This window comes from Acomys minous (assembly GCF_964271855.1).
Source record: "Acomys minous genome assembly, chromosome: 8".
NCBI classification, from domain to species: Eukaryota; Metazoa; Chordata; class Mammalia; order Rodentia; family Muridae; genus Acomys; species Acomys minous.
The window spans coordinates 46,015,539-46,035,605 of record NC_140489.1 but is presented as its reverse complement, the minus strand read 5'-3'; the positions used below and the strand labels follow the sequence as shown (position 1 = coordinate 46,035,605).

At 40.7% G+C, this 20,067-nt stretch overlaps 1 protein-coding gene across 1 annotated transcript in view; it reads left to right on the top strand.

Annotated features, from left to right (window-relative positions):
- Nucleotides 1–20,067, top strand: part of ARID4A (AT-rich interaction domain 4A) — a 75,967-nt gene that overhangs the window by 27,203 nt on the left and 28,697 nt on the right. The window contains exons 9-11 of the mRNA XM_084792333.1: nt 4,197–4,276; nt 5,225–5,301; nt 6,295–6,461. Of these exons, the coding sequence (XP_084648459.1) occupies nt 4,197–4,276; nt 5,225–5,301; nt 6,295–6,461 (324 nt within the window). The remainder of the gene's footprint in view (nt 1–4,196; nt 4,277–5,224; nt 5,302–6,294; nt 6,462–20,067) is intronic.

The window sequence follows — 20,067 nt, the reverse complement described above, 5'->3', positions numbered from 1 at the left end:
TTCCGTAGCCTTGACTGTCCTGCTTTGTAGACCAGGCTGGCATGGAACTCACTGAGATGCTCCTGCTTCTGCCTCCCCGCTGAGTGTTAGTATTAAAGGTGTGTGCCACCACGCCCGGCTTCCACACATCTGTTTACATCCACACATCCTCACACATCTACACATTCATGTACATTCACACCACACACAAAATCTTAATCTTTTGGTTAATTAAATGTAGTTTTAGTGTAATCAGTTAATTTCACATTCTTTTAATTAATATCTGCAGCTCCTTCACCATAAACTCCTTCAACTTTCTTATTGTTGAGACAAGGTTTCACATATTTCAGGCTGGCCTCAAATTTGCCATACAGCCTAGGATGGCTTTGAACTTTTGGTCCTCCTGCCTTCACCTCCAAGATGCTAGGAATAAAAGTGTGGCTACGGGGCTGGAGAGATGGCTCAGAGGTTAAGGGCACTGACTGCTCTTCCAAAGGTCCTGAGTTCAATTCCCAGCAACCACATGGTGGCTCACAACCATCTATAACAAGATCTATAGCCATAATAAATAAATAAATCTTTAAAAAAAAAAAGTGTGTGCTACTATACCCAGTTCTGTGAGCATTGGAGGTCGAACCCAGGGCTTCATGCATGCTAGGCAGGTACTCTACCACTGAGCTACCTTCCTTACTACCTCCTAAGAATCCTGTGTGGCTTCTCCCCACCCTCAGTTAATGCGTGTAGCCTTTGTTCTAAATTCCTTAGAATATGCCACTCTCAAGAACATGCACTCTGCACATAAAACAGTATAAGTTACAAATTATATAGTAATTTTTAATAAAGATTTATTTATTTATTATGTGTACAGTGTTCTTCCTGTATATGTGCATGCATGCAGGAAGAGGGCATCAGATCACATTGTAGATGGTTATGAGCCACTATTTCGCTGCTGGGAATTGAACTCAGCACCTTTGGAAGAGCAGGCAGTGCTCTCCAGCCCCATATAGTAATTTTTTAAGGCCAGTGTAGTTGGGCTTGCCTTTAATCCCAGCACTTGGGAGGCAGAGGCAGGAGGATCTCTGAGTTCGAGGCCAAAAAAAAGTTACAGTAACTTTTAGTACTGGTACATAAACTAGAATAAGAAAGTAATAGAAAGGAAAGATGCATTTAGATTCTCAGGTTTTGAAATGGCAGTCATTGTATCCACAATGAATGAGAGCAGGTGAGCAGTAGAGGGTGGTTTATGAGAGGGAAAGACTGCTTAGTGCTGTTCATCTCACTGAGAATCCTCTTTGGCTGACTTAGATGAGCTTGGGGCGAGCATAGGATGCAACTGCAAATGTAATTGACACCTGAGGCAGACGGGGCTTCAAAAGGTCATCTACAAAATTAGGAGATAATTCTGCAGCTAGTTCTGTAAAAGAATGGCATTTGCACTGCATGTGTGGGAATGTTCATAAGACAGTTTATTTGCTCCCTTGTTAAATTGGAAGTGACAAGACTAAATATGGAGGCCATTAGCGTGGCTCACAGGTGCTGTGATGAGGCTTAGGCGTATGTTTATTCTTCCTTCAGTACCAGCTGGGGCCAAGTCTCCCTCCCTCGGTACTGTCCTGTGTCTAGTGTACCACAGCATCACCCTCCCACTGTACTCTGTTTTATGTGTCTGAGGTTTGCCCCTCGGTTACACTGTTGCTTCTTGAGGTTAAGCACAGCTGCTCTCCTGACCTGACAGTTACTAGCACACCAGCATACATTTCTGTCTGGTGTGAAGCTGTGGCCATGCCTGTGATCTTAACACTTGAGGGAGCATTGTGAGTTCAGTTACACAGCAGGTTCTGGGCAGAACCTACATGAGACCCTGTGCCAGAAACCAAACAGTAATCAATAAGAATATTTAAAAATCCAGCCCAGTGTGTGCTGGTGCACACCTTTAATCTGAACACTTTGGAGACAGGCAGATGGATCTGAGTCTGAGACCAGCCTGGTGTACATAGTGAGTACCTTGTCTCAAAAAAAAAATACATAAATAAACATAAAAAAACAAAACAAAAGAATATTTACAAATCTTGCTCTATACTGTTGAATATGATAGCCATAAACTATATGTTGCTATTTAACGTTAAATATAACTTAATTACAAAAACTAGAATTGGGAGCCAGAGTGTAGCTCTGAGATAGACCTTTCGCCTTCCGTGTCCAAGGCTCAGGGTTGTAAGGGATCTCAAGTAAGTGTGTCTGAGCAGCACCAGGAGTCCTACCCACTTAGCTTGAGGTTTCTTAAATACGAAGCTCTAAATACAGTATTCAAAAATGATTTACTAATGACACTGTTAAGGCATTTGTTTTTCTCTTTCAAAGGCCAGGTTAAGAAGCTCTTTGTGGGGGCTGAAGAGATGGCTCAGGGGTTAGTAGCACTGGCTGCTCTTTCAAAGGTCCTGAGTTCAATTCCCAGCAACCACATGGTGGCTCACAACCATCTATAATGTGATCTGGTACCCTCTTCTGGCATTGAGGTGTACGAGCAGCCAGAACACTAGTATAGATAATAAACAAATCTTTAAAGAAGCTCTTTGTGGGGCTGGAGAAATGTCTCAGAGGTTAAGAGCTCTTGCAGAGGTCCTGAGTTCAATTCCCAGCAACCACATGGTGGCTCACAACCATCTGTAATGTGATCTGATGCCCTCTTCTGGCCTGCAGGCTCAAACAAACAAAAAATATGAATGAAAAGAAAAAGCTCTTTGTTCAGTTTTTTTCATGACAAATTGAACGTTGTTCATGCCCTGTTACAAAAGATCCTAATTGTTTTTTAATAGGCAGATTTTAAAATAGACACATACTAAGGTATATATTTTAAAACAAAGCGATTTTAGAACACATGTTGCCCTTGTAGAGGAGCAGAGTGCAGAGCCCTCAGACTGGGAGGTCTCTCTGTGAACCCAGGCATTTGCACACACAACTGAAAAACAATACAAAACAAATCAGTGGCATGTGCCTTTAATCACAGCACTTGGGAGACAGAAGCAGGCAGATCTCTGTGTGTTTGAGGCCAGCCTGGTCTACATATTAATTTCTAGGCTAGCCAAAGCTATGTAGTGAGGTTCTGTCTCAAAACAAACAAAAATACTCACCATCAATTAAAAAAACAAAACAAAACTATAACGTGCCAAATTTCCATCACAGGTCATGTGTTGGCAGCTATGCTGTCTCACACCTGCAGTCGCTGCTCTCGGGAACGCGGGAGCGGGGTATGGAGTTCGGTCATCCTTGGCTATATAGTACGTTGTAGGCCAGCCCCCAAATAAAGTTTTGGGCCAGTGAGATAGGTCCACACATAAAGGTGCTTGTGCCAAGCCTGTGACCTGAGTTTGATTCCCCTGACCTTCATGGGGGAAGAAGAAAATGATGACAAGTTGCCGTCTGGCCTTCACAGAATGCTGTGGTACATGTGTGCTCACCCACATAAATATATTTCATCATTTATTTTATATTACCTAATGATTATGTTAAATAAGTAGAAAGACAGTATGCTAAAAATAATTAAGTCTTTTTAAAATAATTAGTAATGAGAGGTATTAAAAATTAAGCTATTTCTTGTAAAATATAATCCATTTGAGATATTAGCAGATAGATTTTTTTTTTCATTTTATTTCATTGTGTATAGGGTATTTTGCCTGCATAGATGTCTGTGTGCCGCAGGGTGGACGGGCCCTTGTGGAGGCCAGAAGAGGGTGTCAGATTCCCTGGAACTAAGGTTATAGTCTATTGTGAGCCATCACATGGGTACCAGGAACAGGACCTGGGTCTTCTGGGTCCTCTTAGCTGCTGAGCTCTCTCCCCAGTCCCCCTGCCCCCAAGCTAGTTTTGAAAGTACATTCTTGGGCCTGGCGAGGTGGCTCAGTAGGTAATGGTGCTTGTCACTAACTCTGACAACCATGTGGTGAAATGAAAGAACTAAGTCTTACAAGTTGTACTTGGACCTCCTCATGAGGGCCACAGCAAACTTTACACCATACACAAGTAAATGAATAGACATAATTTTTAAAAAATTCAAACATTCTTATTTAGGGGTATAGCTCAGTGGTTAGTGCTTCCCTAGATACAAAAGGCCTTGGATTTGATTACTTAGAAGTGGGGGGGGGGGGGCTGATTAGTAGATAATTCAGTGTTCTTTTTCTGAGCAAGTGGAGTCAGTGGATTCTGAATTTGTATTCCAGGTCATCTCTCCCAGCTGCAATGATGATGTCACAGTGAAAAAGGATCAGTGTTTAGTTCGATCATTTATTGATTCTAAATTGTGAGTAATGAAACACCCAGTAATGATTCATGGGGATGGGACACAGTGATTGGCCACGCACCATAAAGGCGAGTCACTCAAGGTGGAAGTGAGAGGTTATTACTGTGTTTTAAGTTTTTATGTAGGGCACTTTTAGCTGATAAATTTTTATGTAAAAATTCAACAATAAGTAAGAACACCATTAAAGATATATTTATTTGTAAATAAAGTATGTGTAGTTTTTTAATTGAATTTTTTTTTTCGAGACAGGGTTTCTCTTGGCTGTCCTGGACTTACTTTGTAGACCAGGCTGGCCTTAAACTCACAGCAATCCGCCTACCTCTGCCTCCCAAGTGCTGGGATTAAAGGAGTGCACCACCATCGCCTGGCTTAATTTTTGTATTTTTATCTTGTGCTATTTACTATTATATCTAATGAAACTTTAATAGACTTTTTAATAATTAACTTTACTTTTTATTTTTTAAAAAACTAAAAAACTTTTACTTAAATTCATATTTTTCTTCCAAAAAACCCAGTAAAATTAAATATATATATTTATTAAGTTATTCTCTGTGAAAAATATACCATAATATATATGACAATCATAAAAATATTGTAACAGTTTAACAAAAATGCAGAAATACTGAACAAAATAGGAGTTATAAGTAATGAAATTACTATGTTGATAGAGACTCTGTTGTATACAGGGAAGGTGTGAATTTGGAAATAATGTGAATTTGATGCTCTCAAATAAGAATACTCTGAGTGCATGAAACTGAAAAGATACTAGCTTTGCCTGCATTACCTCTAAGGCTTCACTAAGTAAGGATCAGGATTTTCATGGCCTTCAACTTTTAAAACACCATTTGACAAAATAATTTTGACTTTTGAGGTTTTGTGTGTGTGTTAATGTGACCAGTTCAATATTCATTTACTAAGCAATTCTCCTCGTTTTATTCTTTCTCCTAGTTACTCTATAGCAAGAAAGGACATTAAGGAGCTTGACATTTTCAGTCTTCCAGAACCCGAGCTCTGTGCTAAGCCAGGTAAAAGAAAGCTGGGTCAGTATGTTATTTCATGATGCGACTGTGTGTGGAAAGAAACAAAGGTTGTCTAGTCTCTGTCACCATGTTGACTGTTTGGAATCCTGTCTCCAGCCTGTGGCCCATGGGCTGCATGTGGTCCAGTGCAAAGTCATTAGCTTCCCCTTGATTGTGCTGCTCAGTGGCGTGGGTTCTGAGTGTGAGCCTCACAGATAATATGTCGGCAACACCTCAATGGCTGCCCTTACTTAATGGCATTTTTTTCATGTCTCAATGAAATGTTTGGTTTATAAATTTTACAGATTTATCTTGCTAGTTTGATCATTAACATTTCTTTGAAGGGTGCAGAAGGGTTGTCTCTCTACGTATCCCTGGTTATTCTGGAACTCACTGTGTAAACCAGTAGCCTGGAACTAACAGAGATCTATCTGCCAAGTGCTGGGACTAACGTCATGCACTACCACACCTGGCTGACTTCTAGTATTTCTAATAGCCGTAAGGCTTGAGAGGTGGCTCAGTGGGTAAGACCACTCACTGCTCTTGCCGAGGACTCAGGTTTGGTCCCTAGCACCTCCTTGGCAGCTCACAACCATCTGCAATCAGTTCTAGTGGATTTTATGGTGCTGCACATAAATATATACACTCATACACATAAAATAAAAAATGAATCTTTTTTTCCTGAAAGGCTATTTCTCATCTTTGCCAGGCTCGGTGTCACTTAGGAGGTAGAGGCATAAGGGTCACAAGTTCCAGGCTAGATTGGGCTATATGATGACGTAGTGAGAACCTGTCCCACAGCAATAAACAAACGTAAATTCCAACAGAACTTGTGATGACTCCACATGCTGCTCTGCCTCATGAGCAGCCCGGTTTCCTGGATCGGTCTGGGAATGACAGCTGGATTTGGCTTGAGCCTCCTGGCTGAGGGGCCTGCGTCTCCCTGAACTCCACGCTGTTTGTTCCATAGCAGCTGCCCAAGGCCATGTTTCCTTCCAGGGCTTCGCAGAGCAAGTGTCTTCCTCCGCGCTAGAGTCGTTCCTGATAATTGGAAAATGGATATGAATGAGATCCTGGAGTCATCCAGCAGTGACGATGAGGAGTGCCCAGCTGAGGACAACGAAGAGGAGAAAGAAAAAGAGGCCAAAAAGCAGGAAGAAGAGCTGGTAGGTTCAACTCGGTGTTTGCAACATGGAAACCTCTGCTTTGCTTTCTAGTGGAAATAATGTCTCCATGTATTTGCTTTCTGTCTAGAGTCTCTGTTGTTGGTGTTTGTCTGAAATGTTTCTTAGCTTAATTTGGTTGAGGAGTTGTAGCTAATTGGATCATAGTGTAGTGTATAAATTGAGACAAATTTTTAGCCTAGAGTTACCAAAAAGTACTTTTCAAGGTTAGTCAATAAGATTGGGGGCAGGGGAGGGGAGGGGTTGCACAATTAGGTAGTTTTAGGTGTTTTTATGTGCACACAGTCAGTGTGTGAGGTAATTGTCATCTGCTTTCAGAGTCAGAAAGTTACTGCCCTCAGCTGGGACAGCTGAAATGTGGAGCGGAGGGATTTGAACCCAGGTCTTGGCTCTCCTAACTTGGAAACCTTTTAGAGGGGTAAATAGTCTTAGTCACGCCCAAAGAAAAACTCTCCAGGCAGCTTGACAAGTCATAGAAAAAAATGTAGATTGCCCTTTTATCATGAGTGGTTTTCTTTGTAATATTGCTGTGTGGTCACAATATGGTTATAGAAATGATGCGTGCAGTTACCATGGTTGCTCATGTGGTGTTTGTCTGTTTATTCACCAGTGTTTCATAAAATGGGATAAATTTTCTAGTATAATTTTGGTTGTTGAGAGGCAAAACAAAGAGCATGAGTTTGTAGAAAAAGAAGACTATCTGAGCATGAAAAAAATGTGCCTTGAAAATGTGGGATGCGTTTGTTTGTTTTACATGCACAAATGTGAGCCCTTGGAATACCACGACTGGGTTTGTTCGTGAGGAAGAATATCTGCTAGTTCTTTGCTTTGACTTCCCCTGCAGCATTTGGCTTTTTACACTCTGAAATCAGAATGGCGGTTCATACTTACAGGCTGCCTACAGAGTTGCCATAGTAACGTGCTGTTGGTTTTAAGTGAGCATGCTCAGAAAGACAGGAAGGTTTAGCAGAGGCTTGGCAGGTTGCCAGTGGAGGTTTGCCAGCTGCTTTGAAATGGGCTGTCTTTCTCTTCCTTTCATGTAATGTCTGATTTTTATGTGGAAGAGAATGTAAGTAGTGCTGTATAGCCCTGCGGATGCTGTGACCTGAGAGGGACAGCAGATATTTTCCAGTCAGACTGGCATGTCCAGACCGTGCACTGACTAAGTAGAAGGGGGATCGAACCATTTTGCATTTGAAAGGAAATGCAGCACATAGGTAAGACTTTACAAAATATATTGAGTTACTGTTTTGATTGCCAAACAATGAAATTAAATAAGAATTTTAGGTGTTGATTATATGGCTGATGTGGTAGAGCTCATAACCAAGCATAATTGTTCATGTAAAAAAGACAGTAGGAATCTATTTTTAGAAGATTAGTGGGTAAAGGGTATATTTCTCAAACATAGGATAGCTTTTGGAATGACTGTGATAAGACAGGCAAAATTCAGATTTAAAAATTTGAATATTAGGTATAATGCCTGTATTTTATCTGTATTTAGTATTAGGTTATGTGTTTCAGGGTAAATAGGCCACATTTTCAGGGTGTGAACTGTTAGCAGTCTGTGGATTAGCCTTTGAATTTTTATTTAACAATAATTAGGATCTTCTATTGCCAAATGCTAAAAAAGGGTTGGTTTCTTTATTTTTGCTAATACTTTTAATTGGTATCCCTTCCAGAATGCATTTTTTCCTCCTTTTCAAAAAATACCCTGAAATTTTAAACAAAGAGACTAAAAAGAGCTTTGAAATAAGTTGCAGAGGGTACCTCTAAAACAGTAAATAGTGCTTATGTTACAATGATTAATTCCATAATATTATAATGTTTCACTCAAGCTGTTAATGATAAATATTAGTAAAAATGCACATAGCAGAGACTATTATTTGCCAGTAATAGTAAAGAAAAAGTAAAGATGAAGACACTTAGAAAAATAGTGTCTTCTTATAGGGTGTGACTTATGAGCTTGATAAAAGTTAGTGAACATGGCTGCTTTATTTCTGCTTTTAAAAATTCCATCAAAAATCACAAAATATAGGCAAGATTTATACAGTTCATTTTAAATTATTTTTCAGATGCTCATTTTCACAGCATATGCTCTATTGGCACATACTTGTAAACTAGTTCTCTGGCCACCTTGGTGGATTTTTTTAAAGTGAGATTTTGGTTGTTTCAAGGGGAAAAATCAGCTGCATTTCTTGCTTTTGGATTTGAGATTTAGTTGCTGAATCATCCTAACTTATCTTGAAGAATAGTATTTAAAACACTTAACATGCTGACCAACCAAGGAATGCTTTAAATTATATGTAGCGAAGGAGAAACATGAGGATGGTATACATTAAATAATCTGATAAGCCAAGACCTACCTGGCTTAGTCATTATGGGCCTTTCCCACAGCAGTGAGGCTAAGCGGCTGCTATTACATTACAGCTCATAACTCTCCCTCAGATGGAGTGATGCTGTGCTTCTTAGGAAGACAGAACGTTGCTTTACAAGGATCCAAAGATCCTTTGTAACATTCTGTAAGCCGATAAACGGTACCAGATACTGTCTCCCAGGGCAGGCTAGCAAGCATATGCAGCAGAATCATACAAGTGTTGGCTCTCTCTGCAGTACCAGGGAGCTGCTGCTTAGACATCGAGCCTCGGGTGCTTAAGCATAAGTGGGAGCAGGAAGATCTGAGAGTCTACAGCTTCGTCACAGAGCAGTAGCTTTTTATTTAATATTTTATTTTCTACTCAGATGATGCTTCAGCATTTGAGTGTAGGCAGTATGTCTCATACTGTGCTTGGGAGGAGACGTGGGGATCTGATAGAGGGCTTCCTGTCTATATTGCTGGCTGCAGCCCGTACACAATCATGCTGAAAAAGGCATAGAGATTATTCTTGTGGGTGTTATATTTTTTTTTATTAAAAAAAATTTTTTTTTGTTTTTCGAGACAGGGCTTCTCTGTGTAGCCTTGGCTGTCCTGGACTAGCTTTGTAGACCAGGCTGGCCTCGAACTCAGAGCTCTGCCTGCCTTAACCTCCCAAGTGCTGGGATTACAGGGGTGCGGCACCACATCTGGCTTGTGGATATTATTTAAATGTGTTTGTTAAGAAAATTTTATATTAGAAGAGACATTACTAATTTTTTTATTGGAAATTTATTGGATAAAAGTCCAGATGACTATAAATAGTGATAGCAGTTATTAATTTCTCTTAGGTTTATATGGGATAAACATAGGGAGTTTCCTGAGAGTAGCATGATAGAAGATTAATTAGCAAAAAGGAGTTTAACTAGTTTTAGCTTAAACCATCATGCCTTTATCAGTAGGCTTTGTGTATCAGATTTCATGTGTAGCAATGAAAATTAAAATTAACGAGTTTTAAAAAAATAAATAATAAAATTAATGAGTTTTTAAAAATAAGAACTGCCCTTTTTAGTCTAATGTAGTGCTACACTCATTTTTTCAATCTTGAAAATTTTCTAGAGATTACCACAACATTTGGTACCCAAAATAATTTTCCATTATTGTAAAACTCATAAGTGCCTGAGTTTTTTAATTCCTAGAAATATTACATGGTATTTAGATTAAATATCATCTTGTCAATCTATGCCCAGTAGATTAAAGACACTTATTGATGATCATTCAAGATCACTTTGTGTATAGACCCACAGTAAGTGCTTAATAACTCAGGCAAACTCTAATGTCAGCAAAAACTAAAGATTTTAAATGTAATACAGATATTTTAGGTATATCTAATAACTTCAACTACCAATAGAAATAAGCTTTAAGTACATCTGAAACACCAACCTTCAATGAATAATTTAGGTATTAGCTTACATTAAATATAACAACTTGCTTAAATTTAGATTGCTAAAGACAAAATAAAAAATGTCCTAACGGTGGGCTGGAGGGATGGCTCGGGTCAAGAGCATGGCTGGTATTGCCGCGGACCTCGGTTTGGCTGGTTTGGTACTTAGCACCCATCTTGTAGTTTGGGATCCAGTGCCTTTTCTGGGCTCCTCTGGTACTGCATGCATGGGGTGCACTTGTATAACTGCAGGCAAAGCATGCATATACATTAAAAAAAAATTTAAGTCCTAATGTTTGAAAAATCTTCACTGTTTTAGCCTAAAACTTGAACCACACTAAGTCCACCTAATGAGGCCAAAGAGGTTTGTACATTTGTTCACACAAATACAGTTACATTTAAAAATAATTATCGTGGGGCTGGAGAGATGGCTCAGTGGTTAAGAGCGCGGCCTGCTCTTCCAAAGGTCCTGAGTTCAATTCCCAGCAACCACATGGTGGCTCACAACCATCTATAATGTGATCTGATGCCCTCTTCTGGCATGCTGGTGTACATGCAGGCAGAGCACTGGATACATAATAATGAATAAATAAATCTTTAAAAAAAATAGTTATTGTGTATGTAGGTGCTCATATGTACCTGTGCACTACTTGCATGCCTGGTGCCTCTGGAGGCCAGAGGAGGATGTCAGATGCCCTGGAACTGGAGTTACAGATGGCTGTGAACCACCATGTGGGAGGTGGCAATCAAACCCAGGCCCTGTGGAAGAGCAGCTCCTAACCACAGAGCCATCCCTCTAGCATTCGATTACAGATATACATATAAACTTCTTATGTAATCGTGTGGTCATATAAGAGGTCTGGTAGCTGGGCGGTGGTGGTACATGTCTTTAATCACAAGGCTGCACTTGGAAGGTGGACCCTCTGTAAGTTTGAAGCCAGCCTGGTCTACAGAGCAAGTTTCAGGACAGCCAGGGCTACATAGAGAAACTTTGTCTTGAAAAATAAAAAACAAAGAAACAACAACAAAAGCCAAACCAACCAACCAAATCAAAAAACAAACTTGGCAGTGGGTGTGCACGCCTTTAATCCCAGCACTTGGGAGGCAGAGACAGGTGGATCTCTGTGAGTTCGAGGCCAGCCTGGACTACAGAGTAAGTTCCAGGACAGCCAGAGCTGTTACACAGAGAAACACTGTCTTGGAAAAAAAAAAGACCTTGATTATAGCACCAATATCACATCTTAATGATTATAGTATATGCAGCATTTCAAATGGACAGATATGTTACTAGGTTTAGTTACTGTTGTAATTTAAGAGTCATATCATTATTTGAAGGGTGACTGTTAGGTTGTAAAACAGAGTCTTACTGTACACACAGCACATCCTTTGGTTCCTGGTAGTGTTTTACATGGGTGGAACGGTCAGGAATGGGATTCTTGTAGGTTTTAGGGTCAGTGTTATTGGGTCTCAAGTATTATCGGTCAGTTCAGCGTTTGCAATCAAGTCGTTGTTGAACGTCAGCTTGTCTCCACTCCAGCTTTGGACAGAAACTTCTGAGTTTCAGATGAGAGCAGACTTTAGACCCGGCAGCCTGCTCCCCTTCCCAGGCTCAGCGTGTCGTCTCTGAGAGCCAAGTCCCTGGGGTTCCGCCCTGGGTCAGGAAGTCTTAGCCCATCAGCTCCCTGTCTTCCTCCTTGAGCCCATTCCGTTCTGCTTCTCCGTCTCTGCGCTGGCATTCCCTCCAGCTGTCTGCTGGCCGTGCTTACCCTTTGGCCAGGCTGCTCAGTCTCATACACTGTCTCCGACTTCTCTTGCTCTCACTGTGGTAAGTCTCGCCCTCACCATGACCAGAACAACTTTGCTGACAGTCACCAGAGACTTTAGCCAGACAAAAGTATATCTTAAGTGTTCTGACTCCTTAGTAGCATTCAGATGCCATGACATTACCCCTTTTGGTTTACCTTTCAACCAAGTGACAGAATGATGCTGGATCTCTGTACATCTCAGATGTCTCTTAGCTACAGGCGCTTTTATTAAGCTGTCCATGAACATTTTTTTTTCTTGTTTATAAGAATTCAAACTCAGTCTTTACACAGCTTCTAATCTCCTTTCTCCCTCCCTGGCTATTCCTAATTTATTTTAATAAAAGCACAATGCCCAGTTGCCTAAGCCAGATACACAGAAGGCACCTTGATTCTTTTCTTGGTTCTACCTACTTGGATAGCCCACTTCTTTGAGTTTCTGCTCTGCCAACCTTAGTGCAGGCAGTCACTGTCTTCATCTACCTGTGCTGGCATCCACACTCACCCTCCAGTCCGTTCTCTGTACTAGATCTGAGGTCAGTTTTCTTAAAAACAGAAACTACATGGGATCCCTTTGGGAATAAATAATTTTAGGGCACAAAAGAGGTTGAGGCTTTTACTTTTCTGAACTGAAATATCTCTAAAGCGTGTTATGTAAAACCATCTCTTCAAAGTGCTGTGCTTAGTGTCACGTGTATTCCAGGGTTATTTATTCAGGCAATTCACTGTCGGGGCTTCTGGACCACACACAGCTATTGCCAGCTTAATTTTTTGAACTTACTTTCCTCTTATTTTATATTAACTTATATACATATTTACATATGTAGAGGAGGTAGGTCGTCAATAGAGCATGACTCAAAGGCTGGAGGACGCCTGTGGAAGTTGGTTCTTTCCTACCATGTGGGTCCTTGGACTTGAACTTAGGACAGAAGGCTTGGTTGCAACCAACACTCTTGCCTACTGAGCCATCTCACCAGTTCTCTACTTATTTAAGGCAGGAGCTCTAGAAGCCTAGACTGTCCTCCCAACTTGCTATGTAGCTGAAGATGACCTTGACCCTGCTATCTTTACCTCCCAAGTTCTGGGCTTGGCTGTCTCCTGCCATTTTCCTGCTCAACTGTCAGATTTTGTACTTGGAACTTTGTAGATAGTTCTTCATTGCTGGTTAGGGATGGAGATTTTAAGCGCTCTCTTTCCCTTTCCCTCTCCCTCCTTTCATGGGATGGGGTGTTGCTAATGCTGCACAGATGACTTTGAATTCCTGTGCCCACACAATTCTTTGGCTCTGCCTCCTGAGTAGCTGAGACTACAAGTGCACATCACTATACCAAGCCTTTTCTTTTTTAATTTTCTTTATTTTATTTTATATGTATGAATGCATGCTTGGTGTCCTCAGAAGTCAGAATAAGAAATCAAATCCCCTGGATGGGAGTTACAGATGATTGGGAGACACTGCCTGGATGCTGGGAATCAAACCCTTCAGCAAGAGCAACTAGTATTCTTAACTGCTGAACTATCTTTCCAAACACTTTAAAAATATTCTTGGGGGCTGGAGAGATGGCTCAGAGGTTAAGAGCACTGACTACTCTTTCAGAGGTCCTGAGTTCAATTCCCAGCAACCACATGGTGGCTCACAGCCATCTATAGCGTGATCTGATGCCCTCTTCTGGCGTGCAGGTGTACATGCAGACAGAGCATTGTATACAACAGAAATAAATAAATCTTTAAAAATAAATAAATAAAAATAAAAATATTCTTGGGGGCTGGAGAAATGGCTCAGCAGTTAAGAGCACTGACTGCAGGTTCAATTCCCAGTATCCACATGGAGGCTCACAACTATAACTCCGGTTCTAGAGGATCAGCACCCTCACACGTACATACATACAGACAGACATACAGGCAAAGCACCAATGCACATAAAAAAGTAATAAATAAAATTTTAAAATATTCTTTGTTTTGTTTTATTTTTCAAGACAGAGTTTCTCCGTGTAGCCTTGGCTGTCCTGGACTCTCCTTGTAAACCAGGCTGGCCTGGACTCACAGAGAGATCCGCCAGCCTCTGCTTCCTAAGTGCTGGGACTAAAGGTGTAAGCCACCTCACCAGGCTTAAAAATATTCTTTTAAAATTAAAGTTATTAATAAGTCCACTAAGATATTGTGACATACCTGTAGTAGGAGAAGGTTTACCACCAGGAAGACACACCTTTTCCTATCTCTATTAAAATGCATAGCACTGCTAGGCTCTAAGAGTGAAGAGAAGTCATCCAAATTATTTTCTGCTTATTTTTACAGACTTGTTGGTTTCAAAATGAAAACTGCATAACCCTCTTATCAGTATAATAAATACCAGTATAAATATTTAAGAGATCTTGTGTGTGTGTCTGCGTGTGTGTGTGGGTATGTCTGTGTGTGTGTGTGTGGGTATGTCTGTGTGTGTGTGTGTGTGTGTGTGTGGGTGTGTCTGTGTGTGTGTGGGGGGGTATGTCTGTGTGTGTGTGTGTGGGTATGTCTGTGTGTGTGTGTGTGGGTATGTCTGTGTGTGTGTGTGTGTATGTCTGTGTGTGTGTGTGTGTGTGTGTATGTCTGTGTGTGTGTGTGTGTGTGTATGTCTGTGTGTGTGTGTGTGTGGGTGTGTCTGTGTGTGTGTGTGTGTGTGTGGGTATGTCTGTGTGTGTGTGTGGGTATGTCTGTGTGTGTGTGTGTGGGTATGTCTGTGTGTGTGTGGGTGGGTATGTCTGTGTGTGTGTGTGTGTGTGTGTGTGTGTGTGTATGTGTGTGTGGGGGGGTCTTGTGTGAGAGGTGCTGTGGATGGTTCTTTTAAGCAGGCTTCCTAGCATTCAGCAGATCATCCAGTACCTTCTCTAGTTTCTAATTTTTTCTTATGAAAAAACTTAGGCTCAGTTTTCACAAGCACTTCAATTTTTTGTTTTCCCTTTTCTTTTTAAAATCATTTCTTTTTAGCAGGGCATGGTGGTGCACACCTTTAATCCCAGCACTCAGGAGGTAGAGGCAGGTGGGTCTCTGTGAGTTTGAGACCAACATGGTCTACAAAGAGAGTTCCAGGACAGCCATATGTATTTTTATGTACATTGGTGTCTCGCCTGCATGTGTGAGAGAGCTGGATCCCCTGGAACAAGAGTTTTAGGCAGTTGTGAGCTGCCAGGTGGGTGCTGGGTGCTCTTAACCACTGAGCCATCTCACCAGCCCCTTGTTTCTTCTTTTTTATCCTGTAAGCGAACACAAGGTATGCCAGGGATTTTGTTTTTCATCCTTTCTCCCCAGGTTACCCTAGCAGCTAGTATTACAGAACCTGGCCCATATTATACCCTCATTACCTAGTTTATGAATAAATATGGATTATATAAAATATTGTGAAATTACTGTTCGAAACAAGTTGTTGGACTGTTTGAAGTTAATTATAACAATTTTTGACACAATTTCTTTTGCTAGTACCTTTTTTCTTAGTGTACTCCTGGTCTCTCCCCACCCCCCCCTACACACACACACTATGTGCTTTTAAATACTTTTTTCCTCCAACAAATTTGAGATAGTTTTCTGTCCTTTGCCTAAAGAGTTCTTGTTTAACAAAGTTGTTTGTCATTGGCCCACTGGAAACTCTTTCATAAGCTTTCTGCCCATATCAGATGAACACTGATCTTGGTATCAGTTTTTGGTGTTGCTTTGTATATTTCTTTTTATCCTGGCCCTTAAAAGTCTGTGGACTTTCATGACTTGACCCATGTTAACCTTCTTACTCTCACTTCCATGTGTCTCGCAGCTCCCAGCCATCACTGAGATACTGCTTAGAAGCTCCTTGCATTGTTAGGTGTCGGCCTTGTGTTCCCATTTCTAACTCTCACAGGATGAATACAGTGGAGCTAGGATAGTGGTGATGCTCATCTCATCACAGCACTCCAGTAGGAGGCAGAGACAGGAAGATGGCTCCACGTTTTCGGCCAGCCTCCATATGTATTTTGACAGTTTGGGTACCTTCCAGATTTGCAGCCCGTTAGGTAGATTTACTAGCTAGGAAACTTAACAGCCTCTGCCTCCCTAGTGCTCAGCCATGTCTTAAGAACATCCGTATTCTTTAATCCCAGCACTCGGGAGGCAGAGGCGGGCGGATCACTGTGAGTTCGAGGCCAGCCTGGTCGACAAAGTGAGTCCAGGACAGCCAAGGCTACAGAGAGACCCTGTCTCGAAAAACCAAAAAAAAAAAAAAAAAAAAAAAAAAAAAAAAAAAGAACATCCGTATTCTTTCCCCTTCATGGCTTCGCTGCAGAGCACTAGTTTTTAGCAGCTGGTGTGAAACATCGAGGAAAATCTTCTTAACTCACTTGCAAAAATGTTTGTTTGTTTTTTTTTTATCATGCAATGATTGTCTAAAATTGGGAACAACGTAACCTTGTCTCAAAGCTCATAGACCTACTGAGCACTGCCAGCATGGAGAAAAGTGGAAGAGAAAACAAACCTGCAAAAACCGCTCCCCTTCACTTCTCTCCTGCTGTCAGCCTCCTTCCTCCCTTCTGCTGCTTCAGGGCATCTTTCCATCACCACAAAGAAAGGCTAGCCCAGGCAGCATCCTCTTCACTATGGGCTGATGTGATGGCGTCCTTTCCCTTCCTGTTTCTTTGTCTCATTCATGTCTGAGAGCTTCAGAAACATGAATGTAATTCTTTAGAAATCATCACATCTACTGTGCCAAGTTGTGGTGTTGTTGTTGTTGTTGTTCTTCTTCTTCTTCTTCCTCCTCTTCTTCTTCCTCCTCCTCCTCCTCCTCCTCTTCTTCTTCTTCTTCTTCTTTTGGTTTTTGAGACAGGGTTTTTTCTGTGTAGCCCTGGCTGTCCTGGACTGACTTTGTAGACCAAGCTGGCCTGGAACTCACAGCGATCGCCTGCCTCTGCCTTCTGAGGGCTGGGATTACAGACTGCGCCACCATGCCCGGCTGAGTTGTGGTTCTTTAGCTGATCTGAGCATCCCTCTGCCCTGTCATCTGCTGCTTGCTGTACGGGGACTACCAGCCACACCAGCAGGCCCTCCCCATAGCAGAGCTGCTCATTCCACCCCTATCCCTGCCCTCCATTCTTACTATAGTATGTGGTATTGACCTCTTCTGTCTGTCTGCACCACTTGCCAGATTCAAAGCAGCAAAAATAGAAAGTGCCATGTGCTCTCATTTTCATCCACAGTGCTCTTGCACAGCTCCCGAGTTATAACTATTAATAAATACTTGAACTTAATTTGAAGACATGATGCTTCATGTCAGAAAAGTCAAAACCTGATAGCATAGGTAAACAATTACTTAATATAAACACTACGTAGTATATAGTGGTACCCAGTAACGTTGTTAATGGGAAGAAGTCTTGCAGTTCAGAGAATCCTCTACCTTTCTTCTTCCTGCCCTTTCTTACACTTAAGTCCTTGAGAAATGCAGCAGCCCCTGGTTCCCAATCAGGAGGGAGGTGCTAGAGGTGTGAAAATGTATGGACAATGACAGGAAACTACAGCAGCAGATCTGAGTCCCAGGTAAAGGGCAGTTTTTAGCATAAGGAGGCGTTTTCTATTGTATGAAACATAGTTACTTACAACTATGGTGAAGAATTTCTTAACAGATTTAAGAATTTTAAGTTTTTCAAAAATCATTAGGTAAATTTAAAATCTTATTTTTGTATCTTACTTGTTTATTTTTTAATGGAAATTTCCTTTCAAGAAAGTAAGAGATGAGTGGTGATGGCTCATGCCTTTAATCCCGGTACTTGGGAAGCAGAGGCAGGCAAATCGAGGCCAACCTGGTTTACATTGCTATTCCAGGACAGCCAGGATACACAGAGAAACCTCGTCTCAAAAAACTAAACTAAACTAAACTAAACTAAAAATAAAACAACAAAAATAAAAACAAAAAAGAAAGTTAGGTATATGTAAATTGAATTTCTTATTTTGTTTTTATATCTTAGAACTGTACCTGAATTTAACAATTTCATGGCATAGTTTATCACAGAGCCTAACCTAATGCTTTTAAACTGTCAATTTTTTTTTTTTTTTTAGTTTTTCGAGACAGGTTTTCTCTGTGTAGCCTTGGCTGTCATGGACTCAGTTTTTGTAGACCAGACTGGCCTCAAACTCACAGCGATCTGCCTGCCTCTGCCTCCCGAGTGCTGGGAATAAAGGTGGACGTCACCACGCCCGGCTAAACTGTCAAATTTTTTAAAAAAGATTTATTTATTTATCACATATGCAATGTTCTGCCTGCACATATGCTTGTACACTGGAAGAGGGCACCAGATCTCATTATAGATGGTTATGAGCCACCTTGTGGTTGCGGGAACTGAACTCAGGACCTGGAAGTGCAGCCAGTGTTTTTAACCCCTGAACCATCACTCCAGCCATAAACTGTCAATTTTTAATCTGTGAAATTATATACTCAATCTTGAAGAATTTAACATAGCTTGCTACAGCCTTATTTGTGCCTCATTTGTGTTAGTGGATTGATTTTGTTTACTTACATTGGGGAACACCATTTATTTGTTTGTTTGTTTTGATACAGCCTCACTATGTACCTCTAGATGTTGTAGCACTCACTGTGTAGACCAGGTTGGCCTTGAACTCTCAGAGATCTGCCTGCTCCTCGATTTTACTGTATATTTTTATCAACTACATGTTCATTGATCTCTGGCTATAGTATTAGCTATTAAAATAAAAAAATTATTTTATTCTTTATTCTTTATTATTAAAGAATAGCATGACTTTAAAGTGCCTGTTACCTTCTAGGCTCTGAACAATCAATATTTGTCACCTGAACATTGCCTTTCATATGAACATAGTTGTATTTAAAAGGTAAAAGTCTGAATTATTCCCTTAGAACACAAGAGTGTTGTTTTCTGAAGTCATGATCCTTACACTAGTGTTTTATTAACTTCATAGAACTGCTGAGTGTTAAATAACTCCTGTCAGTCAGGCGTGGTGTATGTCTACAGTCTCAGCATGGGGAGGTGTAGGCAGAAGGACGAGGAGCTCAGGACATCCTCACCTACAGAGCTGAGCGCGGCCTGCCCTGCTAGCGACCCTGCCTCAAGACAAAAACAGAAAAACTGTACATATTTATAGATAATCTACCAAAAGATATTTCATTCTTATAACACGTATGTACGTCTATATGTATGCGTGCCAGGGCATGTGTGTGAAGGTGAGAAGATAACTTGTGGGAATCAGTTCTTTTTTTCCATCATGTGGGGCCCAGGGATTGAACTCAGGTTGTCAAGCATAGTGGTAGTGCCCCTACCCACTCAGCCATCTTATCGGCCCAAGGATATTTTATTTTAATCCATAATAATATTATAGGAAAATAGTATTTCCCTATAATACTATTTATATACTCAATATATTGATTTATATAATCAATAAATAGGAACACTTTAAATAAGTGGTGCTTGGAAATTTATTTTTTACAGAAACTCTTTCTTTCCCTTTCTCTCTCTCTCTCTCTCTCACACACACACACACATACACTTGGGCAAGCCCAACCAAGTAATTGTGTGTCTACTAAAACCAATTCTTTTTGTTTTACTTTGAAGCAGAGGTAAGGAGTGTCCAGCCTTTTGACGTTGTTACACTATGTTGTTTATAAATGCTTTAAAAGATTATAGTAGCAAATACAGACCAAGGAAAGCAGACAGAAGCAGGCAAGGGGGAGACAAATGGGTCATGGGGTCTGACCCAAAGTATAATTTATATGATTTGCTCGAATAGGTTTCAGATTAATAAAAACAAGTCTTATCTAAACAAAAAACCTTTGCCACTTTATATTCATTCAACGACAATATTTTATATAAAAATCCTTGGCATTATTATGCTTATCTCCCAATATAGTTGTATGGGCCATATGACGTTTTTGGTTTTCCCCAAATAAAGTCAAATGAAATAAAAAAAACAGTCCCCTTGCTCTGTTCTAGAATCTTTTCCTCTGACTCTTGTTAGTCTTTGGTCATACTCAAA